The following is a 19,610-nucleotide window of genomic DNA, read 5'->3' as shown; positions in this document are numbered from 1 at the left end:
TGGGGGTTCCTGAGCCCAGCAAGGCTGGTTTAAGAGAAAGATGGGCTCCAAGGCCTGGGATTCAGAAGAAGCCTCCCTACCCCCTCTTCTGAGCTGGCGACGGCTGGACGTGCTGCCAGCCCCTCCGCGCCCATCTTTGATCTCCAAGAAAACAGGAAGTGAGCGCGACAAGATGGAGACACAAACTTCCAGTTGCCCCTTCTCTGTCCTCCTTCCCTCCTCCGGAGCCCTCCCCTTCCTCGGCACATTCCTTAGGACGAGGTGTAGGGGCCTCATTTCCTCTTCCTCCTCTGCCGGGTCAGGGTGAAATTCCATTCCCTTCCCTCAGGACCTGTGTTTCCGGGCAGCCCAGGAGCAGGCTCCTGTGGCCCAGGCCTCCTCCCACAGCCGCCCTCTGAACCCGGGGCCACCCTTCTGGCTCACTCCCTCCCTTGGGGCCTGGCGACTCTTAATACTCTTTGGCCCCATTCCTCCCAGCCGCCTCAAGACGCAGGACGGGAAGTTTTCCTCTCCTGATCTTAGCTCTTGTCTCCCTTGGGAGTGGACTGGCCGGAGGCTTGGGTGTGTACACCTGTGAGCCTGGCCCCACAGCTAGGGCTGCTGGATGTAGCAAATAAAAATATAGGATACCTGGGGCACCTGGGTGGCTCAGTGGGTTAAAGCCTCTGCCTTCGGCTCAGGTCGCAATCCTGGGGTCCTGGGATTGAGCCCCGCATCGGGCTCTCTGCTCCTCGGGGAGTCTGCTCCCCCCCACCCCCGCCTGCCTCTCTGCCTACTTGTGATCTCTGTCAAGTAAATAAATAAAATCTTTGAAAAAAAAAAATAGGATACCCCATTCAATTTGAGTGCCAGATAAACAATGAAAAAAATTTCAGTATAAATATGTCCCCTGTGATAGTCAGGATATACTTACACTTTAAAAAATTAATTGCTTTTTTATTTATTCAAATTTAACCCGGTATCCTGCATTTTATCTGTCAACCCTGCCCCTAGTTGCACCGTGACCTCGGGGGAGAGACTTTTCCTTCTTGAGCCTTAGTTTCTCCATCTGTGGAATGGACAGAATGATATCCGCCTTGTAGGGTAGCTGTGGGATGCAGAAAGCCCTAAGCCAGTGCCAAGTGCTAGGCATTCAGAATGTGGGAGTGATTGTCACTATCTTATTCTCACCTGGGGCTCATTCTGGCTGTGTTTCCCCAACAGGTCTCGCAGAAACAGTCCATTGTGACCTACAGCCTGTGGATGCCAAGGTGACATACGTTACAAGTCAAGTTTCTAAGGGCTGCGTGGCTCAGGTCTCAAATGCCACCCTTGAAGTTCACGTTCTCTTCCTGGAATCCTCAAGGGTGAGTGCCTGGTGGCAGGGTTGGGGTTGGGGTCCCAGAGAAAGACCCAGGGCCATTAAGATGAGGGGAGCCTCCCTTGTGGCTGTCCCTGGAGCAGCAGACTGTGTCCTCACCAGGGCCCCCTCCAGGAGAGAGACACAGGCATCTCACAGGGCCAGTAAGGGATGGCATTCCTGGGGCCAGCATCACGGAGGTCTTCTGTATGCCACAAATCCCAGGTGGGAAGGGCTGGGTGGGGCCAGGGGCGGAGTGGAGAAGAGCCAGGTGAGCAGTGGAACGGACCAGGTGAGCTGTCACCTGTGCACCTGTCGTGATGGGGGAGTTTGCTGCTTCTTGGCAGACTGAAGCCTCGCACGGGGCTATCTCTCTGAGGCTGTTATTACCCCCACTTTTCAGAGGAGGAAACTGAGGCAGGCCTAGAGAGGTGAAGCCACATACTCAAGGCCAGAGTTCGCACTAGATTCTGGGAGACCCCAAGCTAGGCTGTGCCCTGGCTCCCCCAGCAGATCTGGGTTCTCGAAGCGTCTGGCCTGCCGGGGCTGGTGGCCGCACCTGGCTTGTGTGGCCTCAGTTCCTGATAGCGATTCAGTGGCGTCAGCTCAGGAAGCTTGTGGCCAGGCTGCTCCTGAAACTGTTGAGTTGCCCTGCGTTTGTGCGGCGATAAGACGGTGCCCAGACCACCAGTATCGAGGGGGGCCTGCTCCCCACCGCCCCGCCTGCCACCAGGACTGTGGGCCTCGATAATCCCCGAACTGAGATAGTGCCAGACACATGTTAGATGGTTTCCAAAGCCATTGTAATTTTTTTCAAGTTTGGCAATGCTATGGGACATGAGATTGGCCTCCATAAGCTCATTTTGTTTGTTTTGCTGACCAGGTCTCTGGGAGACATGGATCCCCCCACCCTAATCACTCAGCAACGGGCCAGAATCTGAGAAAAGCCCCTGCCAAGTGCCCGGGTCTGGGGGAAATAGACGTGTAGAGAGCCAGCCAGGATCTGGGTGATGGGTGCTCTCTTGGGGAGCAGAGGGCAGGGGTAGTGCAGCTGCTGTGGGATTAGACAGGGCTTCCTGGAGGCAGCAGTAGCACTCCTGGCCAAGAGGAGTGAAGGAGTTGGTAGGGAAGAACCGAGGACAGAGTGAACGCACAGATAGGTGAGCAGACTCTGGTTGGGGTCAAAATGTTGTTCACGGTGGCAGAAGCTTATAGGTCACCTTGGGACAGGGCTGGGGAGATGCAAAGGCCCTGCCACTGTATTGAGTCTGGTCTCCTGTGGGCAGTAAGAGTCATTGGAGGATTTTTAGGGGCATGGGAGGATGCCAGTGTAACTCATGTCATCCTAGAGATCATGACAATGGACCCTCCCATCGCTCCCTGCCTCCTCTGGGGGACTCAGTCCACGGAGCATCTGGCTTTCAATCGAAGAAGCCAGGCTGTGAACTCTAGGCCTCCCAGGCCTGTCTGCTTGAGGGGGTGGTGGAGACTGGGGCTCCAGCCTTGGGTACATTACGGCACCTCAGATAGTGCCTGGCACGCAGAGGGGGCTCCTTCCCTCACTCTGCCACACAAACACAGTTCCTGAGCCCAGGGACTCCATGAAGAATCACAGAGTATCAGAATCTGGCCCAGGGCGCCTGGCAGACAGCAAATAGCCATTTGCTGACTGCATGAGTGCATTCCGAATGCACCGCTAGGTAAGAACACGGGCCCTGCAGCCGGACGTCTACACACTGAGCTCTGCCTTCCCGCCTTACAGCAACAGGACCTCAGGCCTCTTCTCTAGGCCTTGGTCTTCCACGGGAAATATGGGGACGATAATAATACCTCCCTCGCGGGGGGTTTGCAAGGATCCAGTGGGGTAGAGCAGACAAATATTGGGGGCAGGGCTGCCAACAATGATATCTTGTTGTTATCATATGTTATTATCTTTGGCCTCTGGGTCTCACCTGTAACACCCTCCTATTTCCCCACATGCTTTAGTTTCTAGAACATGTTCATGTCAGTCTGCTAATTTGATCCCCAAAGGTTACTGCGGCCAGGTAGCTAAGGCAGGGGCTGTGAATCTCTTTTCAGAGGGGGCAACTGAGGTCCAGCCGGACAGAGGTGGGCCTCCCCACCAGAGGCTCCTGGCCTCCCTGCCCCCAGGGCCCACGATCCCTGCAGACCCTGTGTGACATGGAAGGCACCTTCCTCTCCAGGTAGCCCCCTGGAGTTGGGTCCACAGCCTGACGGTTGTCCCTGCCCCCCTCATCAACAGTCCTTGCCAGCTGCCTGCTCAGCGCCCAGCCTGTGTTGGGCATTGGTGGTGAAGAGAGAAAGCAGCCCAACTTCTGTCTGCCCTTGAAGCACTCCCAAGCCAGGGGAGGCAGAGGTGGGCATCTGCAGCCCCGGTACTGAGTGATAGCGTTGGCAGTCAGGGGAACACGGGGCTGTGGAGGGAAAGGGGCATTAGTGAAAGGCTCTCGGTGTCTAGCCAGACAGAGGGAGGTGAAGGGCATTCTGGGCAGAGGGCACAGCACAAGCAAAGGCCCAGGGCCAGAAACAGGAGCTGGCAGCAGGCGCGTGGGCGGCAGCTGTCTCAGCAACCAGCCCAAGCCCTCCCGGCCTGGGGCTGCCGTCTTCAAACCCTGGCACGCGGAGATGGCTTTCCCCTCCACCCCTGTGTAGCCTTCAAGCCCTCAGATTTCCTGTGGGTGGGCGGCAGAGGAGCTGTGGCCGCCAAGAGGCTCAGGGAAGAGAGGTCTGCATCAGACAGATGAGGGGCCGCTGGGCAGGGGCTCTATCTCGCTAGGTCCCCGAAGGGCAGGCTGGAGCCCGGATTCCGGGAGGGGGCCTGGGATCACATCCTGACCCGCGGAGACAGGAAACTGGCCTGGTGTCTCAGCGATTCCCGTCAGACTGACTGCATGGATCTGCTGTCCTCCTCACAAGCCCCAGGCCGCCGGGCCCGAGCTGGGGCAGCCACTGACTCACCCCACTTCTGGGCAAACCCGGGGAGCCAAGGACACCCCGCCACCCCCCAGCAGAGGCCGGGCTCTTGCACTGACTCATTCCTGACCAGAGGGGCAGGCAAGGCTGCTCGGGCAGAGAGGGAGAGCAGGAGGGGCCCGGGGCTCCCTGAGACCGTCCTAGGAGGCTGTGAAGGGCTGTGGAGGGCAGTGTCGCTCTCAGACCTAGGCAATGAGAGCCCCTGTTCGGGCCCCACAGTGGCCCTTCTCTGACCCTCTTCCAGTTGCACCCCTACCTGCACCCCCTGGGTACCTGTAGGGCCAGAGGGACGTGCCCACCCAGAGCCTGCTCCTGTCCCCGTGTCCATGCTCTGGGTCCCTGGACTCCAGAACTCCCCGCCCATATGCGCTGAGCCTCCTCCCAGGGCTGCATGGGGCTCTTTCTCATCCCATCCTAGAGGGGGCACTGCATGGCTGGTAGAAGCTTCTCCAGACCCAAAGGGAGGGCGAGGTGACTATGTTTGGGGGGCGGGCATGGCAGAGCTGGAGCAATCCGGCTGGGTTGCCCACCTCTGTATTCATGAACAGGAGGAGGCGAAAAGAAAGGAGGGTGGGCTGGGATCCGGGGGGGCTGCCACTCGTATTCTTATCCCAGGCCTTGCAGATATGAGGGGTCGGTTTGGTGGCAGGGCATGGATCGGGGGGGCCAGCAGGCTGGGCGGGGATGGTGTCTGCTCTCTCACTGCTGTGTCCCCGGGTCCAGCTCAGGGTCAGTCTGGCAGTCACTATTGGGTGGCGGGGTGGACGGATGGTTAATGGAAGGAAGGAAGGAGAAAACACACACTCAGGTGAGCATTCGCTGAGTGACCCTCCCCACGGGGTCAGCGGTGGCCCTCGCTGTTCATCTCTGGCTGTGGAGGGGTGTCAGTCTTGTTCTCCGCCGAGCTCCTGGATAGAGTTGTGCCTACTTCATGTGCAAAAGCCCCAGGCTGGGCCCCAGCGCTGGTCCTCTCAGATTGGCAAATGAATGGGGGAGGGGAAGGGACATGGGCTGACCAGGGGCCCTCTGCTTGGGAGAGCAGCACGTCTCTCCTGGGAGGTTCTGGAAGCCCACTCAGTGTCCACCTGGCTAGGGACCACGACTCTGGGATGCCAAACACAGGGACCCCAGGAGGCAGGATAAAATGCAGGGGCCACACGATACCAGAACATCGCTGAGCCCACCTCCTCGCTACACAGATAGGGAGACGGAGGCCCAGAGAGGGGAATGCCACAGGGAGGGAGGTGTAGCTTTGACATGTCCCAGTTCTCCCTAACTGAGGCCCACCTTTAAGGCCAACCTCCCCAGCCCCCAGAACATGGCACTCCTCTGGGTGAGTGGGCAAGGAAGGAATCACAGGTCACGAGAGCCAATCTACAACCGCGTGTTTCGCTGGGCACGGATGCCCCACCTTGCGCGCAGCACCTTACTCAGTCCTCACAAGTCTACGAAGGGGGCCTGTTGTTCAGCCGATTTTCTAGACCAGGACACTGAGGCCCAGAGAGGACCAGTGACTGCCCAGGGTCACAGGTTAATGACTGAGCCCACTTTTGAATTCAGGTCAGTCTGGCTTTGACCCCTTGCCCCTGCCATCCTGCCTGTATGTGTCCTCTGACTCGGCTGGGGTAGACGGAGGGACGGCTGGCTCCATTCTGGCCGGCTCCAGTCTGGCCCTCGGAGGGTGGGGGCCGCAGGCAGCCCCAAGGCTCCGCTCCTAGAAGAATTGCTGGAAACAGCTTTCTATAAGTGGCTACTAGTGTTCAGGGCCTCCTCACCGAAATCCCCCCTTCCCGCCACCAACCGCTGGGCCAACAATGGCATCTGTGGGACACTGGCACGAAAATAGAAACGCGGTCTCCCGCCCACCCACTCGGGGAAGGGGTGGGGGTAGGCCTGAGCTGGCCCAGGTCGGAGCTAGGGGTGAGGGACTGGCCCGGCCTGCCTGTCTCAGCTGGGCTCCCAGATTTCCCAGGGTGCCATTCGGAAGACTGGGAGCTTCGAGGTGGGGGGCGAGGCAGACCCCTTGCTTTGCCTCTGGGCTGGGGGATTGGGGGGTGGGAAGAGGGAAGTCAGTGTGTGTGTGAGTGACTCCGATGATGAGTCAGGGCTAGAGGATGGAAATGTTTGCTGTGGAAACCAGACTGGGGTTTTCTGGTAACCAGCCGGACTCAGCCAGGTCCCGGAGCTCAGAGACCCCCCGTGGGGCCCAGCTTTCCCATCTCCCTGAGCTTGCCCGCTGCTCACTTGCTGTGTGTTCCCGCCCCACGGCTCTCCGTCTCTGGGCCTCAGCCCCCAGCCCCTCTCCAGCCCCCAGCTCTACCAGGAGGGCCACGGAGACAAATGAGTGGTGGGTGAAGGGCTGTCATGACAAAGACGCCCACAAAGTTCCAGTCTCCTAACGCCCTCACCCTCGGCATGACCCGACGCTGACGTCCACTTCTCTTTTCTAACTTCCTTTATTGAGGGCGCCACCCGGTATCTGTTCCCACCCCCATCCTACCAAGCGGGGAGACTGAGGTACAGAGGAGCAGGGACAGTCGCTGAGCAGCAGCAACCATGACTGTCCAACCATGGACGCACACAGGGCTCTTCCCTGCCAGCTCCAAGGCTGTGCCCCCAGCCGCTCTGTCACCCGCGGAGCTCTCGCTCTGTGGATGCCCACCAAGGGCAGAGGACGGGCCTCATCCACTGCAGCCTGTCAGCAGCGTCTCCAGACCTCAGGGCCCATTCCTTTGCTGTGTGTGGGGCCCCAGAGGTCACTCCCCTGGGTGACAGATGGGGAGCCCGGGAGAGCTGCCCAGAGGTCCAGGGACTGTGGGCTCCACTCGGGCGCCCGACTGCGCCCCGGGGCAGGTCCCTGGGTAGATTTCCTCCCTGAGCCTTGGTTGCTGCATCTGTAAAATGGGACGATACCTGACTCTGCCTCAGGGAAAACCCATGTAACACGCTCAGTACAGGGCCAGGCATGGATTAGGCTGAACCATGTGAAATGACTGATATTCAGTTGTTTTTCTCGACAGCTTTTATCCAGATAACATTTGCCCATTTCCAGTATACAATTGAATGGTTTTTAGTAGATACACAGAGTTGTGCAATCCTAGACGATTGTTCAAGCTAACAGTACATACACAATCAGAGTAAGAACGCGGGGAGGAGGGGCAGGTCTATTCTCAGAGATCCTCAGTGATTCTCATTCTCAAGGATTCTGGCAGGTCAGAGGCACTGGGCCTTTCCCAACACCCCCACAGTGGGTCTCCCTTTGCTCGGGTTAATTTCAAGTGCTCTGCCAATTACACTTCAATTTTTTTAAAAATTAATGAATTAAATAAGAACTTCAGATAATAATCATCATCCTGGAACAAAATGTCAGTTCTGATGTTTAGCTTTTATTTCATGTTTTACCAAAATCTATTAAATCCAGTATTTAATTTTTAAAGTGTTTAGAATGTCAGGGCACTTGGGTGGCTCCTTTGGTTAAGTGTCTGCCTTCGGCTCAGGTCATGATCCCAGGGTCCTGGGATTGAGCCCCATGTTAGGCTCCCTGCTCAGTAGAGAATCTGCTTCTCCTCCCTCTGTTCTTGTGCTCTCTCTCACTCTCTCCCTCTCAAATAAATAAATAAAATCCTTAAAAAATAATATGTTTAGGGCGCCTGGGTGGCTCAGTGGGTTAAGCCGCTGCCTTCGGCTCGGGTCATGATCTCAGGGTCGTGGGATCGAGTCCCGCATCGGGTTCTCTGCTCAGCGGGGAGCCTGCTTCCCTTCCTCTCTCTCTGCCTGCCTCTCTGCCTACTTGTGATCTCTGTCTGTCAAATAAATAAATAAAATCTTTAAAAAAAATAATAATAATATGTTTAGAAAGCATAGGTATTAAATTTTTTAAATATTTATGTAACCTTTACACCCAACACAGAACTCGAACTCACAGCCCTGAGATCTAGAGTTGTACGGTCCTCTGGCTGAATAGCCAGATACCCCTAGAATACATAAATATTTGAAAAAATTGACTAAAAAAGATATTTTGAAAACCAAAAGGTTATAAACCCATTAGAAAACACTAATCAAAAATGTGAACTTATATAAATTTGAAACCTCTATTATCGTTCTATAAATTCGCATAAGAATAGTGATCCACAGGCAATGTCAATAGCTCACTAAAATGAAACAGTTACTTGTAAAACATTGAAAATGAAATCATGTTATTTGCTCTTTTGTTTTAAAGAGCAAAGTTACAAACAAAGAGTGACTATGGTGTGATTATTGACTAACGGAAATATTTCTGGGCAGATTTTTCCAGGGGCTGAAACGCGCTGTTGGGCTCTGTGACATCAGCTGGGGAAACGGCCAGGAGATAATTGGAAGTGAAATCTAAAACTTTCCACTGATGTCTTTATCTTGAAATACCTCTCTCCTTTTTGATAAGCGTAAGGAGATTTGGGGGGTCAGGTTTCATCTCTGTTGGAGAGGCCGCCAGCTCCGGAGAGCGGCTGAATTAATTTCTCAGTGGAGTGTTTCCATTGATCATTGTGCTCGTGAGTCTGCGGCTGGGCTCCTGAGGCTTATTCCTGCCTGTTCACTGGTTCAGAAAGTCTTTGAGCAGATCTGAGGTCCTGTTCTTTTCTTTTTTTTTTCTTCTCTTCTCTCCTCTTTCCTTTTCCTTTTCTTCTCTTTTCTTTCCTTCCTTCTTTCCTCCTTCCTTCCTTTCTCCCTCCTTTCCTCCCTCCCTTTCTTTCTTTCTTTTTTTTTTTTAAGATTTTATTTATTTATTTGACAAAGAGAAATCACAAGTAGGCAGAGAAGCAGGCAGAGCGAGAGAGGAGGAAGCAGGCTCCCCACTGAGCAGAGAGCCCGATGCGGGGCTCGATCCCAGGACCCCGAGATCATGACCTGAGCTGAAGGCAGAGGCTTAACCCACTGAGCCACCCAGCCGTCCCCTCCCTTTCTTTCTATTTCTTTCTTTTCTTTTCCTTCCTTCCTTCCTTCCTTTCTGTCTTTTCTTTCTTTCTTTCTTGGGGCTCCTAGGTGGCTTAGTTGGTTAAACATCCTTTCTCTGTCTCTCAAATAAATAAAAGCTTTAAAAAATTATTTATTTGAGAGCACAGCGGAAGTCTCAAAGGGAAAGGGAGAGGGACAGAGGCTCTCAAGCCAGACTCCATGCAGAGCACAGAGCCTGACACAGGGCTCAAAGCCACGACCCTGAGATCATGACCTGAGCCAAAACCAAGACTTGGACACTTAACAGACCACAGCATCTGGGCGCCTCTGAGGTTGTTCTTTCAAAAGAAGTTCTGCCTTGGGGATCGCTGTGTCCTTTTCCTTCTTGGGAATAAGGAGGTGTAGAAAAATGTGGAGCCTTATGGTTAAAATGGAGGCCTCCCCGGTCTGTAACCTAGCTATGCACATACTTGCTGTGTGATCCTGGGCAAATGACTTCACCTCTCTGTGTCTCCTTTTCAAAAATGTGAGTTAAGTGGGAATAATGGTGCCTACGTCTTAAGGTTGTGAGGATGAAATGAGTCAATACATAAAGCCCTTGGGACAGTCCTGGAACAAAGTGAGCACTGCACAGGTGTTAGACTTGATTACTACCGGGCTGGGGCTGTTGTTGTGAAGGCATTCTAAGTGCACACAGCACGATCAATTAACATTTTTCATGCAGTAGGTACCCCCCAGGACGTAATGATTTCAAGTTCACAGTCTTATAGCAAAATGATGGTACTATATCAACAAAAATATGGGCATTTTAGTATTTTAAACTAGGAAGGCAGACAGGAATGTAGGAAACCGGGAAGAGGTTGTTGCCTTGATCCTGCTGCCTAAGAATAGAGAAAGGGCACAGGGTACTGTCCAAGTCACACAGATGGTCCCAGGCCTTTTATGCAGCGGGCACGCCACAGAAACAGCAAACTTTGATCCACTGTTGGATAAAGTTCAGGCTTCTTGCAATTTTTAAAAAAATCTCTGGATTTGATGAAACCAATCAACCTGTACCCAGCCAATATTTTTTGAGCTTCTCCCGATGGCCAGGCACAGTGCTGGGCCTTGGGAGGCCGGGGCAGCCCAGTAGGGCAGGGAGAGTGGAGGGGAAGCTGCTGAGGAGTGAGTCTTCACGACTGATCTGGGTGGCACAGCCTGTGCAGGTCTGACTGGTCCGTATGTGTGTGTCACTCTCCTGTCCCCACCCTAGGATCTGTCGGAGCTGGAGCTGACTGTCCAGAAGTCCAACCAAAATGGCACTCGGCCCCGAGAGGTGCTTCTGGTCCTCAGTGCAAACAAGAATATTCTGCTGCGGTTGCAAGCCCCAGGGATCCCCCTCAACCTGGCCTTCGTGAGTGTGTTACCCCTGACCGTGGGCTGAGGCTCTGAACATGGGAGGCCCCTGCTGTCTGTCTCTGTGGGCCAGGCTCTCCTGCCCCAGCCACCGTGCCTCTCTTTTTCATTCTGATGTTATTCACCCTGCCTGGTGAATCCCATGGGGCCCTGCCTGAGAGAACTCTGAAGGCGTCAGGGTCTGGGGCGAAGAGACCAAACCCAGATGTGGGAGTCAGGTTGAAGGGCAACCCTGGTCAAGGCCAGTCCTCTTGCCTAACTGGTCTTCCCATCTGCCCAGTGGCAGAAGTGCATCCAGTGACCTCCCATAACATAATCTGGTCACTGTCTTTGGAAAAGTTACAAGATATGTTTGAAAATATTTAAGTACAGAGGAAGAGGAAAACTAACAGGGTATTAATAGTAGTTATGGTGGGGAAACGGGATTGGGAGAGACATTTTATTTATTTGTGCTTCACACTTGGTGGAATTTGCGAGATTTGCTCTAATGAACATGGTCTACGTTGGAGAAAAAATATTTTGCAAAAATTCCAGTTTTAAGTGTCAGGCACGTCTGCCAGAGAGAGGAGGTCAATGGGCTGGGACCCACAGCAAGGGGTGGGGTCCAGGCTAGAGGAGGTGGGGTGGCCTGTGCACACTGCCTCCCCCACTGGAAGGCCCTAGGAGGTGGTCCCAGATGCGAGCAGCTGCTGTTTACAGCCAGAGAAAGCAGAGGCCAGGGGTAGGGGCGGACAGCAAAGATAATAAGGGGGAGAGAAACACAAAGAAAAATGGAACTAAGAAGAGCCAGCCTGTTGTGGGAGGGTTAGGCGGACAGACATTCAGACAGACAGAGGAGGAGGGGAGCTGGGAACCTAACACAGACCTGGATCTAGGGCTGCCTGGGAGACAGGCCCAGAGACAGAGGTTGGGGGTGGGGTGAGGAATCCAGGCTCACAGCAGGCACCGCAGAGACAGACAGACAGGGCCAGCGTGAAAGCCCAGGGACTCCCGGAAGCCAGGCAGGAGGGCAGAACTGGACCAGCCCCATGTGGCAATTCCCTCAGTTCTCAGTGGAGTAAATCAAAGCCCTGTGGAGAGCCAGGGCTTGCCAGGGCTCCTCCTCCCCCTTAACTTCCCCTTCCCGTTCCTGGGCGCTACAGGCAGGGATCTGAGCCTGGGGCGGGGGGGGGGGGGGGTATGACGCAGGGAACATGAAACTCATCCGCAGGGCAGGAAGGTCACAGCAGCTGCTGGCTCCGGCCTGGGCCAGTCCTTCCTCCTAGAGCTAAGAATACTCAGGGATGGGGGTGGGGTATTGTTGGAGTGGGCAGGGGGCGGCGCGGAGGCTATAGCTACCTGAAAGGGGACAGGGACTCCCCCAGAGGGACCCCAGTCGGGTTTGGAGCTTAGACCTGTGTCTGACCCAGCACCAGTGACAGACAAATGCTTCACCCTTCATCCCTGTTACATCCCCATTTTACAGGTGATGACCCTGAGAGTCGGGCTGGGTAAAGGTCCCTAACCTCCTCCAGCTCTAGAGCACTGCGCCAGCCCTTCCGTCACAGGTCTGAGCTCCCCACCCAGGTGCTCACCACTTTGCCCCCTTATTTAAATCCTGCTCCATTCTAGGTGGACCTTTCTATGGTGTCTGCCTACTGCTACTGCCAGGCAGTCCCCCGTAGTATGTAGCTGAAGTCCTCAGGCTGCTGTGGCTTGAGAGCAATGCCCTTGGCTTTGAAAATGGAATGCAAGGGAGTCTGGGGCCCCAACAGCTTCCTCTGAATCCTTTGGCTTCCGCAGAATACCTCTTCCAGGAAGTCTTCCCTATTTCCTTCCGCAGGCCCACCAGGGTCTCCCCTTGAGGCCTGGGCAGCAGAGGCAGTGAGGTTCCAGAGCCACCCACGTTCCCCTCCCTGTCCATCCAGACACCTGTCTTGTTCCCTCCTATTCAATAACATCCTCTGTCTCCTGTTGTTCCAAGTGACTTGATGCATGACTCGTTTCTGGATGCTAAGATCCCCCAGGGCAGGGCCAATCCCCATTAGTCTTTCGTTCATTCATTTATTCATGTTTCTGCTTTCCTTCCTCCCTTCCTCCCTTGTGCAGGGAGCACCCGCGGTGTGCTAGGTCTGGGTAAAGCTGACATGTCAGGAAAGTCAAGTGTTGCTCAGTGCCCACTCTGTGTCCAGCACCACGCGGGGATGGGCCGGGCAGACGCTGTGCCCCACAGACCCCAGCCACATGATGTCCCAAGTGTGGGTTGTATAAGTAAGACCGGTGGGGTGGGGAGGTGATGTTCGGACAGTGGGATAAACAAGGATATGTCTCCGTCCGGCACCAGGTACGGAAGGACGATGAGACAGATCTGGCTCTCGGTGGGAAGCTGATGAGGGTCTCTGGGCTGCCTCCAGACCCATCAGCCTCCGCATTCTCCACCCCACCTCCTCCCCTCAGCCAACTGACTGCCTCCCCAAATTACTTCCCAACCTCCTGAACGGGACAGAGGGGGTTTGGGGCCCAGGAGCAGCACCCTGAGCCTTCCTGTGTCTTCCTAGAACCCCACACTGATCTTCCAAGGGCCCCCAGGAATCAACGCCACACAGCTGCCCCCCTTCACCACCCAGAACCAGTTTCTCGACTGGGCAAAAACGAAGGGCCCCATCGTCTCTGTTGCTGAGCTGAACGACCCTCAGAGCGTCCTCCTCCGCCTGGACCAAGGTCAGCTTCCCTTGTAGCCTCTATGGACTCAGGTCTCCGCTCTGAAGAAATGTGAATTCCTCTGGCACATTTCTCAGATGTGCACACTAAGCCTCCAAAATGGGATGTGATTTGCCCCAGGTCACATATAACAAGTCAGTGCTCTATCGGGACAGTCATTTTTGCCCTAGAAAGCCGCACTTTTATTTATTGTGAACCTACTATGTGCTCAGTCCTATGTTAGGCATTTGGGGACTCTGCACGGACAGACCCAGACCCTGCCGTCCTGGAGCCAACACCTGTGAGGAGATGGCCGTAAATACGTACACAGACGAATAAATTCCGTAATTTCAAAATAACTGAATAATTATAATTCCATATAATAATTCCAAAATAATTCCATAATTTCTGGTCATGGCAAATTTCATAGGAAAGAGGAAAAGGGAGGTGATGTTCTGGTGGTCGCAGGGCTGCACCCCCAACACGTGCCATGGGTTCGTGCCTTTATTAACCCTGGGTCCACAGATGAGGAAAAGGGCAGGAGCTTGCCTCCAGATACCTGGCAGTAAGTGGTGGAGGGGAGATTTGAATTCAGGTCCTCCCAGGTACCCCACTTCTTTGCTGCTCCATTCTGCACCCCCCTTTTACCGTGGGTGAGAGCAGGCCTCTGTATTAGTGCCCAGCTTTTCAGGGAGGGAACTGAGGTGTGCTTATCCCCACAGCCCCAAGGGCACCGTCCTCCTGCAATCTGGAACCCCTCATGGACATGGGCCACACTCTGGACTGGAGCCCGCTCACCCCCACCTCTGTCCGGGGCTGCCGCTTGGAAGGCGTGCCTGGCCACAAGGAAGCGCACATCGTGAGGGTCCTGCCAGGCACCGAGGCCCGGTAAGGGTGCCCCCTCATCCCTCTCCACCCCCCAGCCCGCACACATCAAGCCCCGCCCATCCCTGGCTAGGTAAGCGTGTTGTCGCTGTCACCTTAGCTCTGGGGCCCGCCACTGTGGGCCCTGCCCTGCCCACTTCGATGCCCCTCCCCAGCCCCACAGTGATCAGGTCAGCTGCTGCCCACTTGACCCCAGGTCTGGTCCCCTCCCGACCAGTCTCCATCAGGCCCCTCCCAACCCCGTGTCCCTGCCCCACGCTGACTCCGGGGTCTGTCTCCCCACAGGCCCCGGACAGTGACCGTGAAGGTGGAGCTGCGTTGTGCTTCAGGGGGTCCCGACGCTGTGCTTATCCTGCAAGGTCCACCCTATGTGTCCTGGCTCATCGACGCCAACCACAACATGCAGATCTGGGTGAGTTTTACTCTGCGACCCAGACCAGACAGCCCTGCGCAGGACTGGCCAAGGCTCTCCAGAGAGAAAACCCCAGCTTCCTGTGTGAGCACCCCAGCCCTGAGCCCTTCCACATCTGACCCCTTCCTCTCCGTGCCAGCTGTTCTTCCTTCAGACCTTCACCCAGATGGTACCTTCTCCAGGAAGCCTTCCATCATCCCCTAGGAAGGCCCCTACCCCAGCCCACAGGGTCAGGGAACATTCCTGGAGAAGGGAACCCCACGCTGATTTGAAGGACAAACAGAAGCCAGTAGATGAGGGGAGGTGGCCCGGGGGAAGAAACAGTAGGAGCAAAGGAGTGAGTGGCCCCGAGGCCTGGCATAACCCTGGCTGGCCGGCGGTGCCCCTGCCAGGCTGTGTGCCCCCTGACTGTGTCTGTGGTTCCCTGTTCTGTCATTAGACCACTGGTGAATACTCCTTCAAGATCTTTCCAAAGGAGAACATCCGTGGCTTTCCGCTCCCGGATACACCCCAAGGGCTGCTGGGGGAGGCCTGGAGACTCAACGCGAGCATGGTAGCATCCTTCGTGGAGCTCCCTCTGGCCAGTGTCATCTCACTGCAGTCCCACAGCTGCGGTGAGCACCCTCTTCCCTTCCCTTGCCCTGTCCTGGGATCAGTGGCGGTGGCACCGCTGTGAGCAGGGCACTTGCATCAGCCGGCAGAAGCCCCGTCTTCCCCGTCTGCCGGCCAAGACAGTGAAAGTAGCTAGTTAGGGAAGCACTGGGGGCCCGGTGCCCAGGGAGCACTCAGTGACTTGCCCGCTGTGATTCTGCTGCCCTGCAGGTGGTGCGCTGCAGACCTCTCCCCCACCCGTCCCGACCACCCCTCCCAAGGAGAGCTGCAACCAGGAGCTGCTCCTGTCCCTGATCCAGCCCAAGTGCTCCGAAGACGTCATGACTGTGGTGCTCAAGAAAGATCTCATCTCGGTAAGGGAAACCCTGGGAACGTGGGTAGCCAGTCCTTCCTTTAGGCCAAGAGTTTGGGGGTCCTGACCCAGGCAGGGAGACAAATCTCATCCCTCTGCAAGCCTCAGTTTTCCCACTTGTGAAATGGGCTTGATGATGGACCTGCCATGCAGGAAGAATTAAGTAAGTTCTGACCCAGGGACCCTGATGTGGTGCACTGTAGGGGCTCAATAAACAGGTATAATCATCATTAATTAATCTTAAGTGCAGGCTGAGCCGGGCGGGCACTTAAGAGTGTATCTATTCAGTATGATCTCCAACTAGGAATAACACCGGATTTTTTTACATGTGAAAAATGAGAAAAGAATATCTCAACCTTCCTACCCAAAGATGGTGGCTACCAACATTTTGGTGTTTCTTTCTGGTGTTTGTGTATTTCTTATATGGTGTCATCTCCAATGCACTTGTCTGTCTCCCGCTATCTTCGCTTACTGTATTTTTAGAACTTTGACATAGGTACTTAATGTTGCTTTAATAAGCACAAATTATTCCATCATATTGACATGTCATAATTAACTCCTCCCTTGTTAGACACTGAGGTTGCTTCCATTTATGCAACATTATAAATACACAGAAAACATCACCATGCACTCTTTATGTAGGATTGTTTTCTTAGGCTAGATTTCTACATTAGTGAGAGGCTGCAAGTTTTCATATACATTGCCAACCCACTTTGCAAAAGATGATTCCAATTTTCACTGCCAATTTAGGAGAGCACTTTGATTCTCTCTCTCCAGACTATTAATTTCGTTTAAAAAAAAAAAAAAAAGTCCTTTGCTATGGTGCCTGGCTGGCTCAGTGAGTGGACTCTTGATTTTGGGATCATGAGTTCAAGCCCCACATTGGGTGCAAAGCTTGCTTAAAAAATAAAAATAAAATAGAATTTTTAAAATTTCTTTTAAAAATTGTGCCAACATTAGAGGTAGGACATGGTGTTGTTTTAATTTATAATTCTTTGATTAGTAGTGAGTGTGGGCATGACCCTATGTGACTTATAGTAACCTAAGGCTCTTTATCAATGTGATTCAGTATTTTTCTTGATTTTTTTTAAGATTTTTATTTATTTATTTGACAGATATAGATCACAGGTAGGCAGAGAGGCAGGCAGAGAGAGAGGAGGAAGCAGGCTCCCCGCTGAGCAGAGAGCCCGATGCGGGGCTCCATCCCAGGACCCTGGGATCATGACCTGAGCTGAAGGCAGAGGCTTTAACCCACTGAGACACCCAGGTGCCCCTCTTGATTTTTATAAGCATTTTACATTAAGAAAAAAAAAGTTGGGGACCCTCTGTCCACCATTCTTATTTGAAATAATTTTTTTTGTTATAGTTTCTAAATTTTGGCTACAGTGATTTTTGTGTTCGGGGACATTTTAAAACATTGGGCCATCTTAGCTGCCCATCTTCTCCCGTGTGATTTCTTCTGGCCTGAGGCCGGAAATCTCAGCCAGAGCCTGGACAAATCACCCGTGATCTCAGGGATCTTTAGAATGACACTTAAATTTTGTCATTCTAAAGTACACTCCAAAGTTAAGTGCATGTGGGAGTTTTTGGGGGTGTGGGGTACAGGAGCAATATGGAGTGACACCCGTCTGCTACCCATCTCTTACCACCACCACCCCCCACCTCCATCTGGCCCAGCAGGTTCCAGGAGGTGCAGGAATTAGTGCAGGGAGAGCACGGGTTGGCATGTTTGCCGCCCAGTCCAAATTAAAAAAAAAAAAAAAAAAATCTTCCCATTTTCTCTGAGTACAGCATCCATATAGAAGAAAATACAAAGCGAAGGGTCTGAACAGAATTGCCCCAACATGGAACATTCTGCCCTCTCATTGACTTAAGAAATGTGGTCAGTATGCAGAGTTCGGATGCCAGGACCATGTGGCACTGAGGCTTCTCCCAGAGTCATTTTTATTTGGTGGGCTATTAGCTCAGGTGGCTCTGGGTGCCTGTGGGTGTATCCTGGAGGAGAGGTGAGTTACTGGATTCAGGTGGGACCTCCAACAGCTCACTCAACTCAAAGACGCAGAGATTCTTTGATCCTAAGAGCGTGACTGAAAAATTCTAAGATGAATTCCTCTCCTACAGGAGATGTTAAACTGTGGCCCTCTGCCTGTTTTTGTCAAGTTTCATTAGCATACAGCCACACCCATTCGTTTACAGGTGCTCTACAGGGGCTTTCAGGCCGTGATGGCAAAGTTGGGTAATTGCAGGCACCACATAGTCCCCAAGACCCAACAGATTCACCATCTGGCCCTTTATCAGAAAAATCTGCCAACTCTCTCTGGGTTTAAGAGTCTAGGGTTCTTTCTTTTTCTTTTTTTTTTTTTTATTTATTTGAGAGCGAGAGAGTGAGAGCAAGAGAGCGGGGTGAGGGACAGAGGGAGAAGTAGACTCCTTGACAAGCAGGAAGCCCAATGCGGGGCTCCATTCGGGGACTCCAGGATCATGACCTGAGCCAAAGGTAGACACCTAACCTGACTGAGCCACCCGGGTGCCCCATGGTCTAGGTCCTGAGACTGGATTATACTGGTGGGATCTCTGTGTCCCTGGTGCTGTGGGCAGTAATTATACGTAGAACTCAAATGAATGTTTTTAATATGTCTTCATTTATTCTAATTATACATATTAGGAGAAAAGTAGCAAATCAAGCTCATGATGTCACAGATAATATTGCTTAGGACAAGGCTAAAGACAAAAGTGAGTGTAGTTCAGGGAAAGTATTGTCTTAAATGGTGCGGTCTGATGAGATCTAACAAAAATGAAGAGGGGAAGAGAGGAATGGCTGTGACTCCGCAGCCCTGAGTTTTGTCAGTTCTTGGTGCTGGGGTGTAAGGGACAGGCCCCAGAGGGCCCCATGCCTCCTGACGGTGCTCCTCCACTCCAACTCCGGCCCAGACTCTGAGGTGCAGCATCACAAGCCTGACCTTCTCGGACCCCAGCTGCCAGGCTGAGGACAGAGATGACCAGTTTGTCCTGCGCAGCGCCTACTCCAGCTGTGGCATGAAAGTGACAGAAAACGTGGTCCGGAATGAGGTAAGAGCAAGGGCGGTGCCTCCCTGTCCTTCCAGGCCAATGGGCCTTTGGAAGAGGAGGGTGTGGTGCTCAGTAGGAAGACAAGCTTATGAGCCATTGGTTGCCTCAGTCCCCCCATCCATGAAATGGGTGTGTTGGGCGGGATACCCTCTGGGGGTACTTCCTGACTCTGACCTCCTTGGCTCTTCCCTTACAGGTGGTCGTCAACCTCTTGTCAAGCTCATCACCGCAGTGGGTGAGATGGATGGTTACCACGCTAACCCATCTGGTTTGGGGGCCTGGCACCCCTTCCTGGCCTGGGAGGGGAGTAGGCCTCAAGGAACTCAGGCCCCGATCTTGGCAAGCCATGTTATCTTCAGGTTGCCTCAGTCTCCCCTTCTGTACAATGGGAGCAGCACCCTCTTGGGTTACATTCTCAGCCTCTCAAGCCAGAAAGTTCTAGTACATACTGGCTATGTGGCCTTGTGCAAGCGAATTAAGCTTCCTGGACCCAAAGATCCTATCTATAAACAGGGGCCTAAGGATGGATCTCCCCTATGGGGTGTTTCTGAGCAGTCACTGATATCACACCTGGGAAAGCATTCACCCAGGCCTGGCGCAGAGCAAGTTCTTGATGAAAATAAGCTTTTTTTTTTTTAAAGGAGGGTCAGGCAGCAACTGGGGACCATGGCTTGTGCTCCTAACCCCACCCCCATCCCCACCCCCACCCCTTACCCTCCTGCCCGGTGCCTCCCAGACTGACCATGCCCCCCTCTCTCCCACAGAAGAAGGTGCACTGCATCAACATGGAGAGCCTCTCCTTCCAGCTGGGCCTGTACCTCAGCCCACACTTCCTCCAGGTCTCAAACACCATCGAGCTGGGGCAGCAGGGCTTTGTGCAGGTACCGGACTTGACCTCTCAGGCCTGCCCGCTCTTGGGATTCTCAGTGCCTTTCTTTGCA

The 19,610-nt window shown here is 53.6% G+C and overlaps 1 protein-coding gene across 3 annotated transcripts in view; it reads left to right on the top strand.

The window, feature by feature from the left end:
- The window catches only part of LOC111145664 (endoglin), a 31,004-nt gene that overhangs the window by 7,079 nt on the left and 4,315 nt on the right, over positions 1–19,610 (top strand). For 2 of the 3 annotated variants that reach the window (XM_022500742.1, XM_022500743.1), the window contains exons 2-11: positions 1,204–1,346; positions 10,518–10,658; positions 13,198–13,360; positions 14,062–14,227; positions 14,510–14,636; positions 15,076–15,250; positions 15,459–15,601; positions 18,532–18,669; positions 18,866–18,904; positions 19,434–19,550. In XM_022500742.1, coding sequence (XP_022356450.1) covers positions 1,204–1,346; positions 10,518–10,658; positions 13,198–13,360; positions 14,062–14,227; positions 14,510–14,636; positions 15,076–15,250; positions 15,459–15,601; positions 18,532–18,669; positions 18,866–18,904; positions 19,434–19,550 — 1,352 coding nt within the window. The remainder of the gene's footprint in view (positions 1–1,203; positions 1,347–10,517; positions 10,659–13,197; positions 13,361–14,061; positions 14,228–14,509; positions 14,637–15,075; positions 15,251–15,458; positions 15,602–18,531; positions 18,670–18,865; positions 18,905–19,433; positions 19,551–19,610) is intronic. The other variant, XM_022500744.1, reaches the window with a different exon arrangement.

Source organism: Enhydra lutris, unplaced genomic scaffold (assembly GCF_002288905.1).
Source record: "Enhydra lutris kenyoni isolate GAN:26980312 unplaced genomic scaffold, ASM228890v2 scaffoldscaffold13, whole genome shotgun sequence".
NCBI lineage: Eukaryota > Metazoa > Chordata > Mammalia > Carnivora > Mustelidae > Enhydra > Enhydra lutris.
This window is presented reverse-complemented; position numbering and strand designations above follow the sequence as displayed.